This window comes from Cryptomeria japonica, chromosome 3 (genome assembly GCF_030272615.1).
Source record: "Cryptomeria japonica chromosome 3, Sugi_1.0, whole genome shotgun sequence".
In the NCBI taxonomy this organism is placed as follows: domain Eukaryota; kingdom Viridiplantae; phylum Streptophyta; class Pinopsida; order Cupressales; family Cupressaceae; genus Cryptomeria; species Cryptomeria japonica.
Window position 1 is genome coordinate 227,806,936 of NC_081407.1, and position 16,203 is coordinate 227,823,138.

A 16,203-nucleotide genomic window follows, 5' to 3' on the forward strand; every position below is an offset into this window, starting at 1 on the left:
GAATTACTTAAATTCACTCATGTTGATAAGTTGGTCTGGAACGTGACACATTTTTGTGCTTTTACCCCCTGCGCTCATCCTTGTTTGTCCCCTATGCCTAGTGAATAAAGGAAATCAGTTGTTGAGGAGTGTTCTCATCTGTGCCCTTGGCCACCTTTGGAGGCATAAACCCTGCCCTTGAAATTTTCCCTTTTCAACATCGAATGTAGACCATACAACCAATCATTTTTCACAAAACCCTTCAACACCCTTTGAACATCTTCTTTCCACCCAACCTCCAACCCCCATGCAACCATCATTGACAAAATGTCTATATTTGTCCTGTACCTATGTTTAGTCATTAAATGCTCTTCACCTAGAAGGATTTTCATGATTTGAATGAAAATATCTTCATCAAATCATTTAAATTTAATATTTTTATTTTTTAATTATTTATTAATGTTATTTATTATTAATTTGTTTAATTACTACGTGTGTGTGTGTGAATCCACAAGCCATATTCCCTAGGTTACCATCGACTAGCTAGGAGACCCCTCCTCGGTTATTTGTCTACCTTCAACAGTTGACCCTGCATCCACCTTGCGCTCAACAAAGTCATCAAATTAAATGATAAAATCTCCATAATATGATAGACATTAAGTTAAAATTGCCATTAACATCACATCACTAAGCATCAAGTATCAATTAACATCATTCATCATCAAAATAATATTAACAAGCATAATAATTAATCATCTTATTAGCAAAATGTCATCAAGCATAATAATGTCGCCAAGTGTCACCATATTGTCAAGAAATATCAATCCCTAATTTATCAACTTAAACTAAAAATTATTCATCTAAATCGGGTCATGACACTAAGGAAACTTTTGACAACAGAACAACATCTATCACTTTGTTTTCAATTCTTCTACGCATAGATTGCACCTACTCCAACTCGACTTTAATTCACTTCCCTAAGTCCCTTTGCTCAGTTGTACAAACATTACAAAAATAGCATAAACCCGCATGACCACATTGAAACTCTCATTTCTATCAACATTCAAGCTAATGGACTTCCTCTTGGGAGTACATGTGTCTTTAAAAGGAGTAGCTTCTTGGTCAATCCTGCTAGATGTACCATATCCTCCATAACCACCAAACTTGTCAACTTCAATCCTTGTAGCAAAACTATTAGACCTCCCAAACATACGATGACCCCTCAAACACTCCTCAGCAAAGGATTCTTCTTCCTCATTATTCTTCTCCCACTGTTTGAGGTGCTCTTGGTTCTCCACGAATTCTTCTTCCAATGGTAGGTAATCCAAACCAAAGGTTTCCACTCGACTAGCAATTAACCTAACTTCATCTAATTTCATTTTAACAATCTTTCGACTGAAATCATATAGCGTGGTTCTTCAGTAAAATCCTCTTTAGTTTCTTCTTGATCCAAATTGTGATTGGTGAGCTTGTCTCACTCAATAAAATTGTCTCTTAGAGATTCACTGTATGATAAAATATCAATATCAAACCATTTGCATAAAAACCCACCTCTGTCCTAATGACCATCGATGGACTTCTCGTATGGCCTCCTTGGCACTACGCCCTACACTTGCAAGAAAACCCACAAGCGAAAGCCTTTGTCGCGTGTTACATTTTATGCTTCAAATCTCTTCTCCACCATTGCTCCCATAATTAATATTCATTCCCTTGCTACAAACTGGACACCCACATTCTCCTCGTTATCAATAGGTTCCATTTCCACAACTCCACCATTTTGGGCATCTTTATTCTTAAATAAAATAGTCTCATTCGAAGCCGTACCAAGGCAACATCATCAGACAAGTCATCATAGGGTTTCTTGCCAATACACTCATCAGTGTTTTCACTTTTCAAATCCATCAAATGACAATGCAAATCCTCCATTTCATGTTCCATAAAAAATATTTGCTCCTCCTTTAACTTCACAATTTGGTTCTCCCAGACATCCATCTAGTTCTCAACATCATATGCCTCACTTACATCTTCCTCAAACTCATCTTCACTCGCCTCAGCATCCTCGTGATTACCCTCTAATTCTTCATACTTTTCTTCTTCAGCTAAATCCTCATCTCTTTTCCAGCCATCCCACCAATGTACACGACAAACTGTTTCAACTTCCACTTGCACAACATCACTCTCTATTGAGTCTAATTCATTATTTTTTAAAGAGTTTAGAAAATTTTCAATGACTAAATCAACTTCATCATCTGAAATTATAAATTTAGCTATACCCATTAAAACATGCTTGAAGTATGGAGATGCAAGAAGTGCAAAACTATTATCCATCTCCCAAACTTCACCTTCTTCCATCTCTGCTCAATCTAGCCAAGCTTTGATACCAATTTTAATTTTAAACAAGTAGAGAAAACATATCAATAATACAAAGTAACAGAAAGAAAATAACACAAACACACTACACAACAAATTATGTGGTTCACCATAACTGGCTACATCCATGGGAAAGCGGGAAAAATCTTGTATTATTCAATATCCAATACACCCAATACATGGACTCTACACATCCATTTATACATTCATATACAACTGTGAAATGAAGAGTTGGAGGAGCAGAAAGGTCATGTGATCGTTGGACTTCACATTCCTAACAATATCCTTCTACCTCTCTCTCTATATCACTTCCCATATCTTTATCTTTTTATGTCTCCATCTTCCCCCCTCCCTCTCTCAATATATTTCAAGTTATATTTATTTATTTATCTCTCTCCTTTCTATCCTTATATCTCCCTCTGTTTATCCCTATTTCTCCCTCTCTTGATATCACTCCCTTCTTTTATATCTCTCTACTTCTCTCTCCTCTCTCCTTTCCTCTCCCTCCCATTCTACCTATTTATATGCATATCTATCTCCCTCTCCACCTATAGCAAACATAACATGATCTTGTTGGTAATAGAACCTAGTTATCTTCTTGATTAGTTTTTGTTGTAGTCATGTTTGAAACCATATAACTAGATGCATAGTTGATTTTAAGCCTTCACCTCTTGATTGAGACCTTGCTTACACAAGCATTGTCATTTTTTAAATGTCCTACAAATTGAACTTATGCAATGAACAATTGTTTGCAAAATACACCAAATTTTTCCTAATTGACCTTCCGCACCTATTTGACATACCCATTGGAGAACAAAGTGGGAATGCTAGTTATAATTTATTTTTGAAAAGAAATCAACACAACGAAAAATAAATAAAAAATCGAATGTCTAAACTAGTAACCGTACAAACTAAAAACACCACTCCATTATACTTTTATTCCTTAATTAGGAGTAAAGATCGATAAAAAAAATTGAAGTTCTTTTCGGCTTTGGCATGCCTTTTCAAACCAAACACTCAACCCAAACCGTGCGGGAGGCCTGTCTGAATAGAAAAAAGCAATTATTAGATAACAAAACTATTTCATGGACAGTATCATTTTAGGGCTTCTCAGGCACGAGTTCATCGATTCAGACTGCTTTCCAGCAGGGCGATTTTAAGGTTATTGAATTTCAATTTTTCTTTTCTTTTATTGAATTGGGTATTGCTGGCTTTTTTTGAAATTTAATTATCTTTTAGGAAAGGAAAAATGTTTAGGATGTACTCCTTGGATTCAAGGTTAAAATTATGGAGGACAGCTTTAGCTGCTCATGCTGAATTTTAATACTTACATATGGGTTTTCGTGGCATTTTTTAATTGTGCTTCATTGGTTTTGTTTAAATTTAGGTTTTTAGTGCAGTTTCAGCTGCTTTGCGAGAGCTTCTGAGTTTCGAATCGTCAATTCAGCCTCTTTCTCCATTTGTATTATTGTAAGTATTCTGAGTTTTAGTTTTTCTTTTCTTTTATCAATTGGGTATTGGTTTTTTTTAATAAGCAGTAACGTTTTACGTGGATTCTCATTTTCTTTCTATGCTTTATTTCATGGTGAGGTTGCGCTTATTTATTTTGTTCTGCAGTATGGATCATCATGGGAGTCTTAAATTTCGATTTTTTTTGAAATCTAGGTTTTTCTTGTAGCTTAGATGCTGTGAGCAAAATTTTCGGTTTATATCGAAATTTCAATTTAATTTTATGGTTATATTTGTGATTTTGGGTTTGAGTTAAGATGTTCGTATTAAATTTTAAATTCAGAATTTCGTGGCTAGACTCTTTCTAGCTACTTTTATTAATTTCATTTGCAGTATGGGGTCTGCATGGGAGTTAATGTTGCCCGTAATCTGATTTGTTTTATAAATTTAAAGTTAGGTTTTAATTGCAGCTTAAATGCTCTGATTATTTTCTTAATTTTTTTGGTTTATATGGAGATTGCAGTTTGTTTTTGGTTCTGAGTTTAAGTTCTTTTGGTTTAGGGCTAGGTATCATGGACATTCTTAAGGGCCGTGTTAGAGGTTTTTGTTTGAGGTGATTTTAATTTTTTCAATTTATGGCATGCCAATTTCGAGTTGATTTTCTGAAGTGTGCTGATTATCTTTGTAATATTGGCTTTTATGGTAGTTTTGACTTGCCCTTAATGTTACTTTTAAATCTCCAACAGTTTTAGGGTTTTCAGTTTTTCAGTTTCTTTGATTGTTTTCCTTAGTGTGTGGTTTTCTACCTGGGGTATTGATTTTCTTTTTAAATTATGGCTTGTATTTCAGTTTTGACTTAAGGGATGTAATATTGATTTTAAAAATTTTTCCCTTTTATTTGGTAAATTTAGTTCTTAGTGTTGTTGATGTTTATCATTCGTGTTCTGGATGTTAGGACATTTATTTCCTTGTTGAGTTCCCGCTTTTCCTCATTTAGTTCCGGTTTTTTGTGAGATAATTAGGTGCTATTATTTTTTCTCGTTATTTTTTGTGGGATGTCAATTTAAAGTTATTTTATTTTTTATGGTTTTTTTTTAACTAAGATAATTTGGTATCTACAAATTCATTGTACTGAATTTCTTGTTGTCCTCTAACAATTGAGTTTTGTAGTTTTCTGATGGAGAGAGGTGGACCCTATCCACTTGTTGGGATAGATGTAGATGCTGAATCGGAAGAGAAGTTTTATGATATGGATTCTTCTGTTCATTCATACAGAGAACTGGGAAACTCATTCACTAGCTCTAAGGTTGAATTTTCTTTTACTGATTTTCAATCCCACTAGTTCAATTTGTAGTGTTTTTTTTTTTTTTTTTTTCGCAATTCTTAATATTTCCAACTCTCCATTATTAGTTGTTCTTAATTTTTTTAGAGATTGTAAGATTCATCTACACTGCAGATAGCTCCTAAGGTGTTACCTTCCTAAGAAGGAGATGACACCTACCTGAAAAGGAACCTATCTAAGCAAGGTTACTCAAATGTGCATGATATAAACTGAGGATACTAAGTTAATGCATAAGATAATATGATGCATTAACAGAGATTGATAGGAATATCAATGCTGTTAGCACAAATTTTCAGTAATCCTGGATATGGTACAACTGGGGTAAGACATATTTGAATAGTCAAAATATTACTATAGGGAAACATGAGAACATTGAAAATTCAAAACATAAATTTCTTAGACAAAAATTCAGTGAATGACCATAAACTTATGTTATGTGAGATTTAATTATTGGTATTCGTTATAGTTTGATTTTTTCTTTTCTTTTAAATTTTAGTTGGATACTGATTAGATTTCATATTTGTTGATTCATACTTGTAGCCTCACTTTCCAAATATGGATGCATATCTGAGCTGTCCAGGAGTAGTGCATACATACCTTTACTGAATACAAGGATATATGCTTATCTGGGAAGGGGTAGCTCATATCCAGTAACATGGCCAGCCCTCTAGCTAATGTTTCAAAACATAATGCGTTGATTATATCCAACTTCTCGCATGTTGTATATGTTTGTAGAATACCTTTTAAATTATCGTTGGGTAGTTTTTCAAACTTGGGATTAAAAAATTACATCATTCGATAGCCTTTTTTGATCATTTAAATTTTCACATTAAGAACCTGCTGACAGGTGTTTTTGCACTCTCCAACACATAATAAAATACACGAAGTATTCTATTCTCTCTTGAAAGGAAATCCTATTTGATGATGACTCAAACAGTATCACCCCAAGGTTCTGGTAGTCGGGTCTTTACCGTGCTTCGGATAACTCAGTGAATGTATGTGATTTTGTTGGTATCACAAGGGGCCTTAAACTAACAAGCTGGAGTTCTGTCCCTGCAAGATTTCTTAGCAAATCCTAAAAATCTAAATTCACAATATTATCTGATTTAGCAATAAGAATTGATGCTTTTCAAACTCACTCAAATTCATTCTTAAATAAACTTAAAAAGGTGTAGGGTTTACAGAGCTAAACTAAAATCTAAATCTAAATTAATATTTGTTGACACCAATTGATTAGTTCTAACTTCTACAATAATAAAATTTTGCTTCACCAGATTAAATCACAGCTATGACAAAATTGATAATTTGATTCAATCTTCAATGGAATACTTCAGATTTTCAGATCATAAGAAGCCATTCCTAAACTACTATTAATTTGAACTTTAGGTCATAAAAAGGGTTTAGACTAACCATACACTGAAACTTACAATCAGCAAGCACCAAATGTTATGAACTTGGAACTTCACCACATATTAATCTCAACAAATCTCCATGCTACTGAACTTAAAATAACTTTGAGAAGCAAGAAACCATGCTTACATTCAAAATTAATACAAATCTTCACCAACAACAATGATTTTCTGTATTAATTTTGGCAGCCCTTTGGCAACAATTTCCAATTTGTTGTTTAAAATGAGAGAGGCTAAGGCCTTTATAGACTTCACTTTTTAAATGGAAGGCCCAGATTTAATCAAATCAAGGGTCAAGATTCGCCACAAACCCTAGGACGATTTAGAATATTTAATGCAGTTAGTTACAACAACCGCACCCTTTTTTAAAATATAGTGCACCGCAATAGCCAGAAAAAGACAAATCTGGCGCAGGTCCTAATAAGGAAGACACATAATGCACTTTTGGCACAAATTCCCTTGAGGAAAAAGAAAAATAGAAAAGAGGTGCTGTAATTTTATATTCAAAATTAGCTAAGCACCACATGCCCAACATTCTTCTCCTTGTAGCATATCCTAGGAATCTTGAAATAGTATCTTTGAGATCCTCCTTGGGTGGCATGGGTGTAGCCCTCAATTTGTATTCCATGGACTCCAACTTCGCAGTAGGTTCCTAAAAGTTTTATCCCATTCTAGTTTTATCCAATTTGTATTACATCAAATCATCTTCAAGCACCACATGCCCAACATTCTTCTCCTTGTAGCATATCCTAGGAATCTTGAAATAGTATCTTTGAGATCCTCTTTGGGTGGCATGGGTGTAGCCCTCAATTTGTATTCCATGGACTCCAACTTAGCAGTAGATTCCTAAAAGTTTTATCCCATTCTAGCTTGGATTCATTGAAACTTTGTACTATTATCAGAGATTCTTGAAGTCTTCCATGTCAATACACTCCTGGTTGGTGTCTTCAACCATCATTTAGAGTGATATAATCTTTGTTGAAGGGAGAACTCCCTTAAAATCGAACTTCATCTTTCCAATCCTTAATAAGTTCTTTGTTTTGACAAGCTGCATTTAATCTGACAAAAAAAGATGAATAAATTAATTCCAAAATATTGTAAAAGATTCAAATCCTGCTTTAATGCATGGACACTTGCAAGAACATGACTGAAACTGACATTGCTAAATTTGACTGCATGAAAATGGATTCCATGGTCTTTTTCGGTCTTCATTATCTCACATACTGCTGATGTCGTATGAGAGCAGCACAAATCTAAGGAATGTTGGCATTGGGTTGGCTTACATTCATGATAATCTAGCTTCAGGCTATCTTGTATACTGTAAATGGGCAGAGCCCAGTTTCTTTGTAATAGGTTAGTTTCTATATTACAGGGAGCTACCCCCTCATAGGTGGCACTTACTTATATATATATAAAAGAATTACACTGATTTCATGCCCATATCATGAGCAAAATCATCATTGAATCACATGCTAAAATCTCCATAAAATTGATTAAGTCCAGTCCTTTTAATGCATTTTTCGGAATTTTGACCTCTTCTTGGATTTTCAAAAACTTGACACTCTTTTGAAATTTTGGAAATTTTGATGTCTTCAAGGATTTTTAGGAGATTGGGACCTTCAAGGAGTTTAGGAGATTCGGATCTTCCAAGGAATTTTAGGAGAAATCTGGACCTTCCAAGAAATTTTAGGAGACTTGGACCTTCCAAGGAACCAAGGAGATTTGGACCTTCCAATTATTTTAGGAGATTTGGACATTCCAAGGAATTTTAGGAGATTTGGACCTTTGGCTGGTCAGGAATTTCAGTAGGTCGGGAATTTTATGTAAGCAAGGAATCTTCCTTAATGTTAGTTTTTGTGTCTCAGACCAGCGATCAGACTTTAATTTCAGATTAACATTAAATAAATGATAAGCAAGTAAACTAAAGAGAGAACCAAGTGCACAAGAGACAAACTCAATTACCTTGGGAAAACCTCCAAGGAGGAAAAACCCAGCACTAAAGACCCACAGGTCAGATTATGTATTCAATTCTGAATTGTAACAATACAATACTTAGCTCAAGTCATGTGTCTCAGATCTGGAACCTTCAAACTGTACACTTGAATGATTCAGATCTGCCCTTTTAGCACACCAGGTCTGCACTTCTATATTCACCAAGTCTGCTCTTTAATGCACCTTCTAACAGTAATAAGGAGCACCGAAATTGCTTTGTCTTCCTTGACTAAGTTCGCCCAGTTCACCTCTTATTTTCGCACACCAAGGAGCAGATGGATTTCGCTGATTGCATGAATGAATGGGATGAATTGAACTTGGCAAATGATCTTTATTTATATGTGCATATAACCTTAAGTCGGCCTTAATTAAATATATATGTTTGGCGCCAAATTGGTTTAGTGTGGCGTGTTCATTATAGGGCTGGCCCTGTTTAGGAGCACGCTACCCTCTTTGGCATGTAGGGTCCAGCCCTACACGTTATGGCTTGGTGAAAGGGGGCCCAGCCCTTTAGGGATTCAGATGTTGCCTTAGGCAATCCGAATCCCCTTTTCTGAGCCTAGTTACAAACAATACTTATGAGACTTGATTTCCCAACAATTTTAAAACTTCCACCCAAGAGCATTTTTGCAATGAATTTTTGGAAATTTGGCCCCACTAAGGATTTTTTATTTTAATTTTTAGCTAGAGTTGGGATCATTTCCTTGACAAACCTAATTTCCGACAATTCAATTTTCCTGAAAATGCAAATTTTACCTGAGTCAAGACTTTTTTCCTGACTTACTGCCTTTAGGACCTCTTGACCTGAGCAATGAAAGTCAAAAAAACTCTCATAAAGGACCCCAAGGGGCAGAACTGGGAACAAGAAGCCAAAAGACAAAGAAACACACACCAAGAGCAAAAATGAAAGGAGAAAGGGGGGTCCCTGTTTCAGATGTGGCGTGTGTGCAAGGAACAATAGAACCATTGTTTGTATTCAAATGAGGGCTTATCCTATGTTCAGCTAAGTTGGGGTGTGTTTTTTCTAATTATGATCTGCAACAGGAAATTAAAATGTTTGTAGTTGCACTCAAATAAGGGGAAAACTGTTCAGATAAAATTTTAAACATTTCTTAATTGTTTAATTCAAGTTTTGGGTCATGTTTTAATGTTCAAACTGTGGGCGTTTTCAATATCATGTGTTGGATTTATTTTTTTTGTCTATTTTCTTGGGCAAGTAGATTGGCATTAGCATAAAAATGAGGTTTTCAAGTTCCCCGCAACTTAGCTGTTTTAGCTCTCTCTTCAGATGATGTTGACCTTCAGCTTTTATACAGATTCATTTCTCATTGGGTTATTACTTGACAACAACGGACCAGCCTATCAAGCCCATCGCCCCAAGAGAGCTATTTCAAGAACCCCCCGAATTTAGGACATTCATTAGTAAGCGGTTGGGCCTTCCGCGTAGGATGAGTTCAGGATAAGCCCAGTCAATATAGATTGGTACTGGTTGTGGTGTAAAATCCTCACAATTTGATACCATAGTGGGGTGCATTTATCTTTTAAGGTTTCTGACAAGAATGCTATAATTGCATTTGACAATTGAACAGAAGTTAATGTCTTATGCATTGTATCTCGTTTTTGGTATGTTTCATGTGTTCAATTTTTCATTTTGGTCACCTATAGATATTGATATGGTTTTTCTTGTTTGTATTCTCTCTGAGATCTGTCTCCAAAATGCTTGAAGCAGCAAAACTATGCTATTCTGGCCTTGATGCACACAGGTTTGCTATGTCAATATAAAAAATTGTAGAAATGCCACTTAGAGGAGCAGAAGGAGTGGTGGAAAACATAAGTCATCGTACACTTATGTTTGATCATTTTTGGGTGGCTTGTCATCTTGATAATATTCACCAACAGAAAATTGCAAAGGTGTTCTGTAAACTTAAAACTGGGCATTTATTATTCAGTAAATTGGCTTCACTGCTGTCAATTGAAGGGAATTTTTTTTTGCAATACAACAATCACTAATTGCCTTTGCATGAGACCTGCAAATTTGATCAAAATTATTTTTGCCATTGGTCTGACCTTCAAGAACTCAGCAGAACAGAGGTGACAAGTTGAGATCTAGTTGTGAAGTGCATCATACAAGAGGCCTCACAGGATAGGGAGAATTATTGAGTTGAAACTTTTTGATGTCGAGCTACAGCTCATTTGGACCAGCTAGGACTTGAACCTTGGACCTTCTATTTGCTACTGGAGTGCACTACCAAGTGAGCTAGCAGCCCCTCTTGGCCAGCCCATCATTTGTCTGGGTGTGGCTTATTTCCAACACCTCTGCTTGGAGCTCCTAGCCTGGCTCTAATACCACATATTGAGCTACAGCTCATTTGGATCAGGTAGGACTCGAACCTAGGACCTTCCATGTGCTGCTGGAGTGCTCTACCAACTGAGCTACGGACCATCTTGGCCAGCGCATTGTCAGTCTAGGTGTGGCTTATATCCAACATTTGGAACATGAACCTTCCCATGAGACAAATCTCCAAACACCGTCTGGGAAGTTCTTCAAGTGTCTCCCATGAACATTAATTCATGATCTTTGAAGAAGAAAATCTATTACACTTATCTCCTGAATCTTTGCTTTCTTGAGATTTAATGAATTGCTTACAGATCACGTCAAAGATATTCACTAGCAGGCAACTGGATCATGATCTTAAGGCATATTATTCTTTGATAATTTTATCCCAGTTGCCTCAATTCAAGAAGATTTTGAGGAATAGCAGTTTTAGGTCAATTGAATATTTTCAATTTTAAAATGTTACTTTAATATTTTGAGTACACTTTGTTTCATGTAACCAGATAACTGCTTTCATTTTCATCTTTAATTGTGAATATAATAAGTATTAATTTTGCATGGCATCATTGTAACCTTAAGATCAGGTGACTGCTTTAACTTGCTTTCACTCTCATCTATTATGGTTAACCGAACAATAAATAATCTATAGAGAAGATGGTTTGTACAAGTTTGATTTTAACTGATTATCTGCTGACTCTGGACTTTGCGCAATCACCATAAAACAGTTACTTTATTTTGTAGGGATTGATTAGTATAACAGGTAAGGTACAAGATTGCAATTATGAATGCCCAAAGAATATATTCGGTTTCCCCTGCTGAATACATGGCCTACTGCTTGAAATATATATTGCAGAAAATTAATGTCATTTTCTGTATTTTACCTCTTCAAAATTTTATATACCTGTTGCCATGACTTAATTAATTTATTAAATTGGTTTAATCATATACTGATCACTGCAAATTAAGCTGCAGATGGAGGAGAGTGCAGATGTGGATCCTCTGAATCAAACCCTTAGCGACTCTCATACAGTAAGTCATGCTGACAGAAATTTTGATGCTGAAACATCTTTGGACTCAGAGCTTCCACAGAAACATGACTGTTATATTCAAAATGACGAGCTAGATGAGGCAAAAGAAATTGATGCACATAGAGATGGTAATTTAGGGCGTAGATATTTCTACTATGACTCTCCTCTTTTGGAGGAGACTGGTGCGTGGATACCCGTGTCTGTTCCTCCAATGTCAGAGAGTGACCATGAAGAATGGTACAGAGATCAGGGTGTAAATGGGGGATATCTTCCTGAGGATGATATTGGATGGCAATATGCAAATCAGGAATTGACACTTTGGACTGTTATTAGTGAGATGCTGGCAGTGATGTCTGCAAAGGCTAGTTCTTTTGCAGGAGCAAAATGTCGGTCATCTATATCTCCTTTTGCGAATCATATGCCAAAACGTATCTTAGAGCAGGCTTGGAGAGAGATGGCTCAAACCCTTACAGATACATCTTTTAACAACATAAAGGATATTTTGGAAGCTGAGCCCACAAAATGGTTAGCTGACAGTGCAGCTTCTGCATGTATGCTATGTAATTCACAATTCCATCCAATCATGCGTCCAAGGCACCACTGTAGGTTCTGTGGTCTAATATTTTGTGGTGTTTGTTCTAGAGGAAGAAGTTTGTTGCCTGTGAAATTTCGTACAAATGATCCACAGCGAGTTTGTGATGTATGCTGGGTGAGGTTGGAATCAGCACAAGGTCTACTGGAGAGACAAGTCAGCCATGCAGCACAGGAGGCAATACATGATGTGACTGATTTGAGCACTCTAAGATCTTGGGTAAATATTCCTTGGGGACAATCAATGGAAAATGAAATTTATAAGGCCACTAACACACTCCGTGACTTTGTCAAGGTGACATATTCCTCAATCTTTACCTTAGTTTATATCTGAAACATTTAGTCTCAGTTACTTTCGATCTTGACCAGTGTCAAGGCCATTCTTTTTCTTGTATCTTTTTTAACAAACAGATTTTGTATTATAGCATATAATTGCAATGTATTTCTAGTGACTAGTGTGTTATTTATTTTTGTCCTTTAATGTCTTCAAATGTTTTATTGGCAACAAATCTAGAGAATAGAATCTTACAAATTTAAAATGCAGATAGGTTATATAAGACCTGAAAGATCAATTCCAGACGCTGTACTACGTGGAGCTAAAGGTTTGGCTCTTCTCACTGTTGTAAAAGTGGGCATTATGGTAACCTATAAGGTGGGAACAGGATTAGTTATTGCTCGGAAAGAGGATGGATCTTGGTCTCCACCATCTGCTATCTCTTCTATTGGTGTTGGCTGGGGAGCTCAGGTATATTTTCATTTGGACTAGGCTTTGGTTTTAATTCAAAAATCTCTTTTTCCTTGGTTAAAATTGAATGTTTTCTTGATACATTTTCAGGCTGGGGGAGAAGTGACAGACTTTGTAATTGTCCTCCGAACAGAAGAGGCAGTAAAGACTTTTGGTGGGAATATACATTTCTCTATAGGCGCTGGTCTCAATGCTGCTGCAGGTCCAATTGGAAGAGTGATTGAAGCGGATTTACGTGCTGGAGATGGTGGTTCTGCAGCTTGTTACACTTACAGTTGCAGCAAAGGTAAGGTTTTGCAATTTGTTTATATTGGTATGTTCGAATGAGGATGTTTTCCTTTTGATGACAGTTTTGTTTGTCTCTATTCAGGTGCTTTTGTCGGTTGCTCACTTGAAGGAAATATTGTCAGAACTCGAACCTCAACAAATGTACAATTTTATGGGAACTCATCTATTAAAGCATCTGATATTCTTTTTGGGTCAATTCCAAGGCCAACAGCAGCTGCTCCTTTGTACAATGCTTTGTCAGAATTGTTTAACAAGCTTCAGATCTCATAAGTCATGATGAGAATACAAATTGTGCAGCTTACCTTTGTTCATGATGTATATAATTCATTATTTTTATTTGGCACAGGCTATTTGCTTGATTGGACTTTTATATTGGGAATGTTGTATATAAATGTGTCCATGTATTTATTTATCTCATGCTACTGTTACTTAATGACTACAGTCAATATGTACAAGCTAACAAAGTGTGTTCCCTATTCCACGGCCACAACGTTACAGGGTTCAATTGGATAAATATTTGTAACTTTGCAATTCAATTTCTGGTCTATTGTGTTTTCTTCGATATTCTTTGAAGAAGAAATCAATAATGATAAAAAGTCATGTACTCGCTTGACCTGCATTTGCTGGTATGGACCCGATTAGTGTGTTTGTGCATTGAATATATGCAGTTAAAATGTGTATGTACATGGGATTTATGTAGTTAAAATGCGTAAGATTGTGATGTAACTAAGATGTTATAAACCCAAAGTAGGCACTATTGTGTCACACTATATTCATCGTCTGCTGTTGACTATTGATATTGCATTTAATTTGTTTTTGACTTTATAGGATTCTTTAGGTCTTTATCTGTCATCTGTGGATAAAAATAGAAACAGACTAAATTTTTATTGAAATTTTGTTGTAAGTTGCTTAGAAATCCCGAGTACTTACACTCTACTATGCATTAATATAGAAGCAGTCTCTAAAGATTTTGTGATTCCCTAATTTACCTGGGGACGTGTCCCTGTCAAAAATGGGGTGCTGTACCCAAAAGACCAATTTAATGTGGAAACATCCCAGGATGTTTGAGAATTTACCGGAAATGTCTGGGGATGGCTAGCTGTCCCCTACAGCCCAGCCAAAATGGAAATCCACGAGTAATTAAATAAGTTAATGTGGACCAGACTCCTTCGATGGATTTCAATGCATTTTTTTGTGTATAAAAGTGTCATTAATGCCAATGCAGACTCTTGGTCATTGTCATTGCCACCATCCTCTTCAAATATCTTGCTTCTACTCATCTGTCATGTGGTCAAATCGACTGCCCTTATTCTTAAGCACTATCATATTTATCCAATCAATAAGCTTGGTATTGACACTTACGACTGCCATATACATCTCTGCTTTGGAAGTTATATTTTCAGGTGTGTGTGTCTTCTCGTCACTGTAGGTGCATGCAATAAATCTTTCCGAATGATTGTCCTTGAACTCTATCATGGTCTGCCCTGTGAATAATTGTCTCTAACTCTCGACCATGTTATATTTTAGTACTAGACCAACACATTTCCTTTTTGTCAATAGGATTTAGAGATTCCTCCACCAAATGTTCTACTATGCTACCATACATCATTCCATTGTCCTGCTATGTCCTCGTAAGACTATATCTATTCTAGTTCTTCATAGATTGTCCTTGTCATGACATTCTTGACTGTCACCTTGGTTTGATGGATGTCCTCTTGAACAGTTGTATAAGATGATTATCATTTTCTACGGCATTACCGAGTTTCCAAAAACCCGTGCCTACCTCCTTGCACATCACCATTGATGACTACAGACATTTCTCAGTTATTATATGGTCTACCTTTATTTGACAGGGCTTTGACCTTTGACAAAAGGAAAAGTTTGACAAGTCTAAGTTCTTGACAGCCCTTTTATCATTCAATGACATAGTATACACTGCCCCTCTGTTTGCAGTCTCTGTCATTGTTCATGTCTTATATGAATATGTGAAATTTTCTATATTTCTTTTAAAAAAATTCTAACTTATTAATAGTCATTCGCCTGTCATCCCTCAAAAATGGCTCCTTCGCGTCCCCATTCCCATCCCCAAAATGCGTACCCCCATCTCCTGCCATCCCTGTCCAAAAACTTGGGGCAACATAGATTAATCCAGGGTGTTTATAATGTTTCTTATAACCTGTTACTGTACTTGGTTAAATCGAAAGTTTTCCCGTTACCTCTGTGGAAAGAAGAACGGTGGAAAGAAGTATTAAGTAGAGGGAAGTTCAGAATTTCATTGGATGCAAAATATAAATGCTAGCTAGTAGAGACAAATGGACAGCCTGATTTCAACATGATAACTATACCTACATGATCATTTCACAAGGAACCGAGACGTGGAAATGCAAAGAGAAGATTACTGCGCCTGCAAAAAAATTTGTAATCACGAGTGATGACGAATGGATTATGAGTTAGTTTAGTCAAACGCTATGCCTATAGGTTTATGATATAGGCGGATCTATGATTTAGCACAATAAATTTGTGGCAGGAATTAAGCAAGACACCAACATTAAGCAACACCTTTATATGGCTATGAGCCACCAATAGTAATCAAACACTATCATTCCAATCCATCTTAAAAAAAGGTGTATCTAATGTAAAAATTATAACCTTGTAATTCAAAGAATGTTCAATTG

The 16,203-nt window shown here is 36.0% G+C and overlaps 1 protein-coding gene across 4 annotated transcripts; it reads left to right on the plus strand.

Annotated features, from left to right (window-relative positions):
- The first annotated feature begins 3,319 nt into the window (after positions 1–3,319).
- Positions 3,320–14,147, plus strand: LOC131075443 (uncharacterized). 4 transcript variants are annotated; one of them, XM_058012288.2, is made up of 7 exons: positions 3,320–3,510; positions 3,737–3,819; positions 4,961–5,104; positions 11,849–12,790; positions 13,040–13,240; positions 13,331–13,526; positions 13,611–14,147. In XM_058012288.2, exons 3-7 carry the CDS (start codon positions 4,976–4,978, stop codon positions 13,796–13,798), a joined length of 1,656 nt encoding a protein of 551 aa, XP_057868271.1. In that variant the 5' UTR covers positions 3,320–3,510; positions 3,737–3,819; positions 4,961–4,975; the 3' UTR covers positions 13,799–14,147. The 4 variants fall into 4 exon arrangements, with proteins under 4 accessions (XP_057868271.1, XP_057868270.1, XP_057868273.1 ...); XM_058012287.2 differs by having other exon boundaries at positions 4,969–5,104; XM_058012290.2 differs by lacking the exon at positions 4,961–5,104.
- Positions 14,148–16,203: the final 2,056 nt, after the last annotated feature.

Bases quoted from the DNA above. Each gene is read 5' to 3' on its own strand.
- LOC131075443 (XM_058012288.2), top strand. From the start codon at position 4,976: ATGGAGAGAGGTGGACCCTATCCACTTGTTGGGATAGATGTAGATGCT. The intron at 5,105-11,848 runs GTTGAATTTTCT...ATTAAGCTGCAG, and splicing joins ACTCATTCACTAGCTCTAAG to ATGGAGGAGAGTGCAGATGT. The intron at 12,791-13,039 runs GTGACATATTCC...TTTAAAATGCAG, and splicing joins CACTCCGTGACTTTGTCAAG to ATAGGTTATATAAGACCTGA.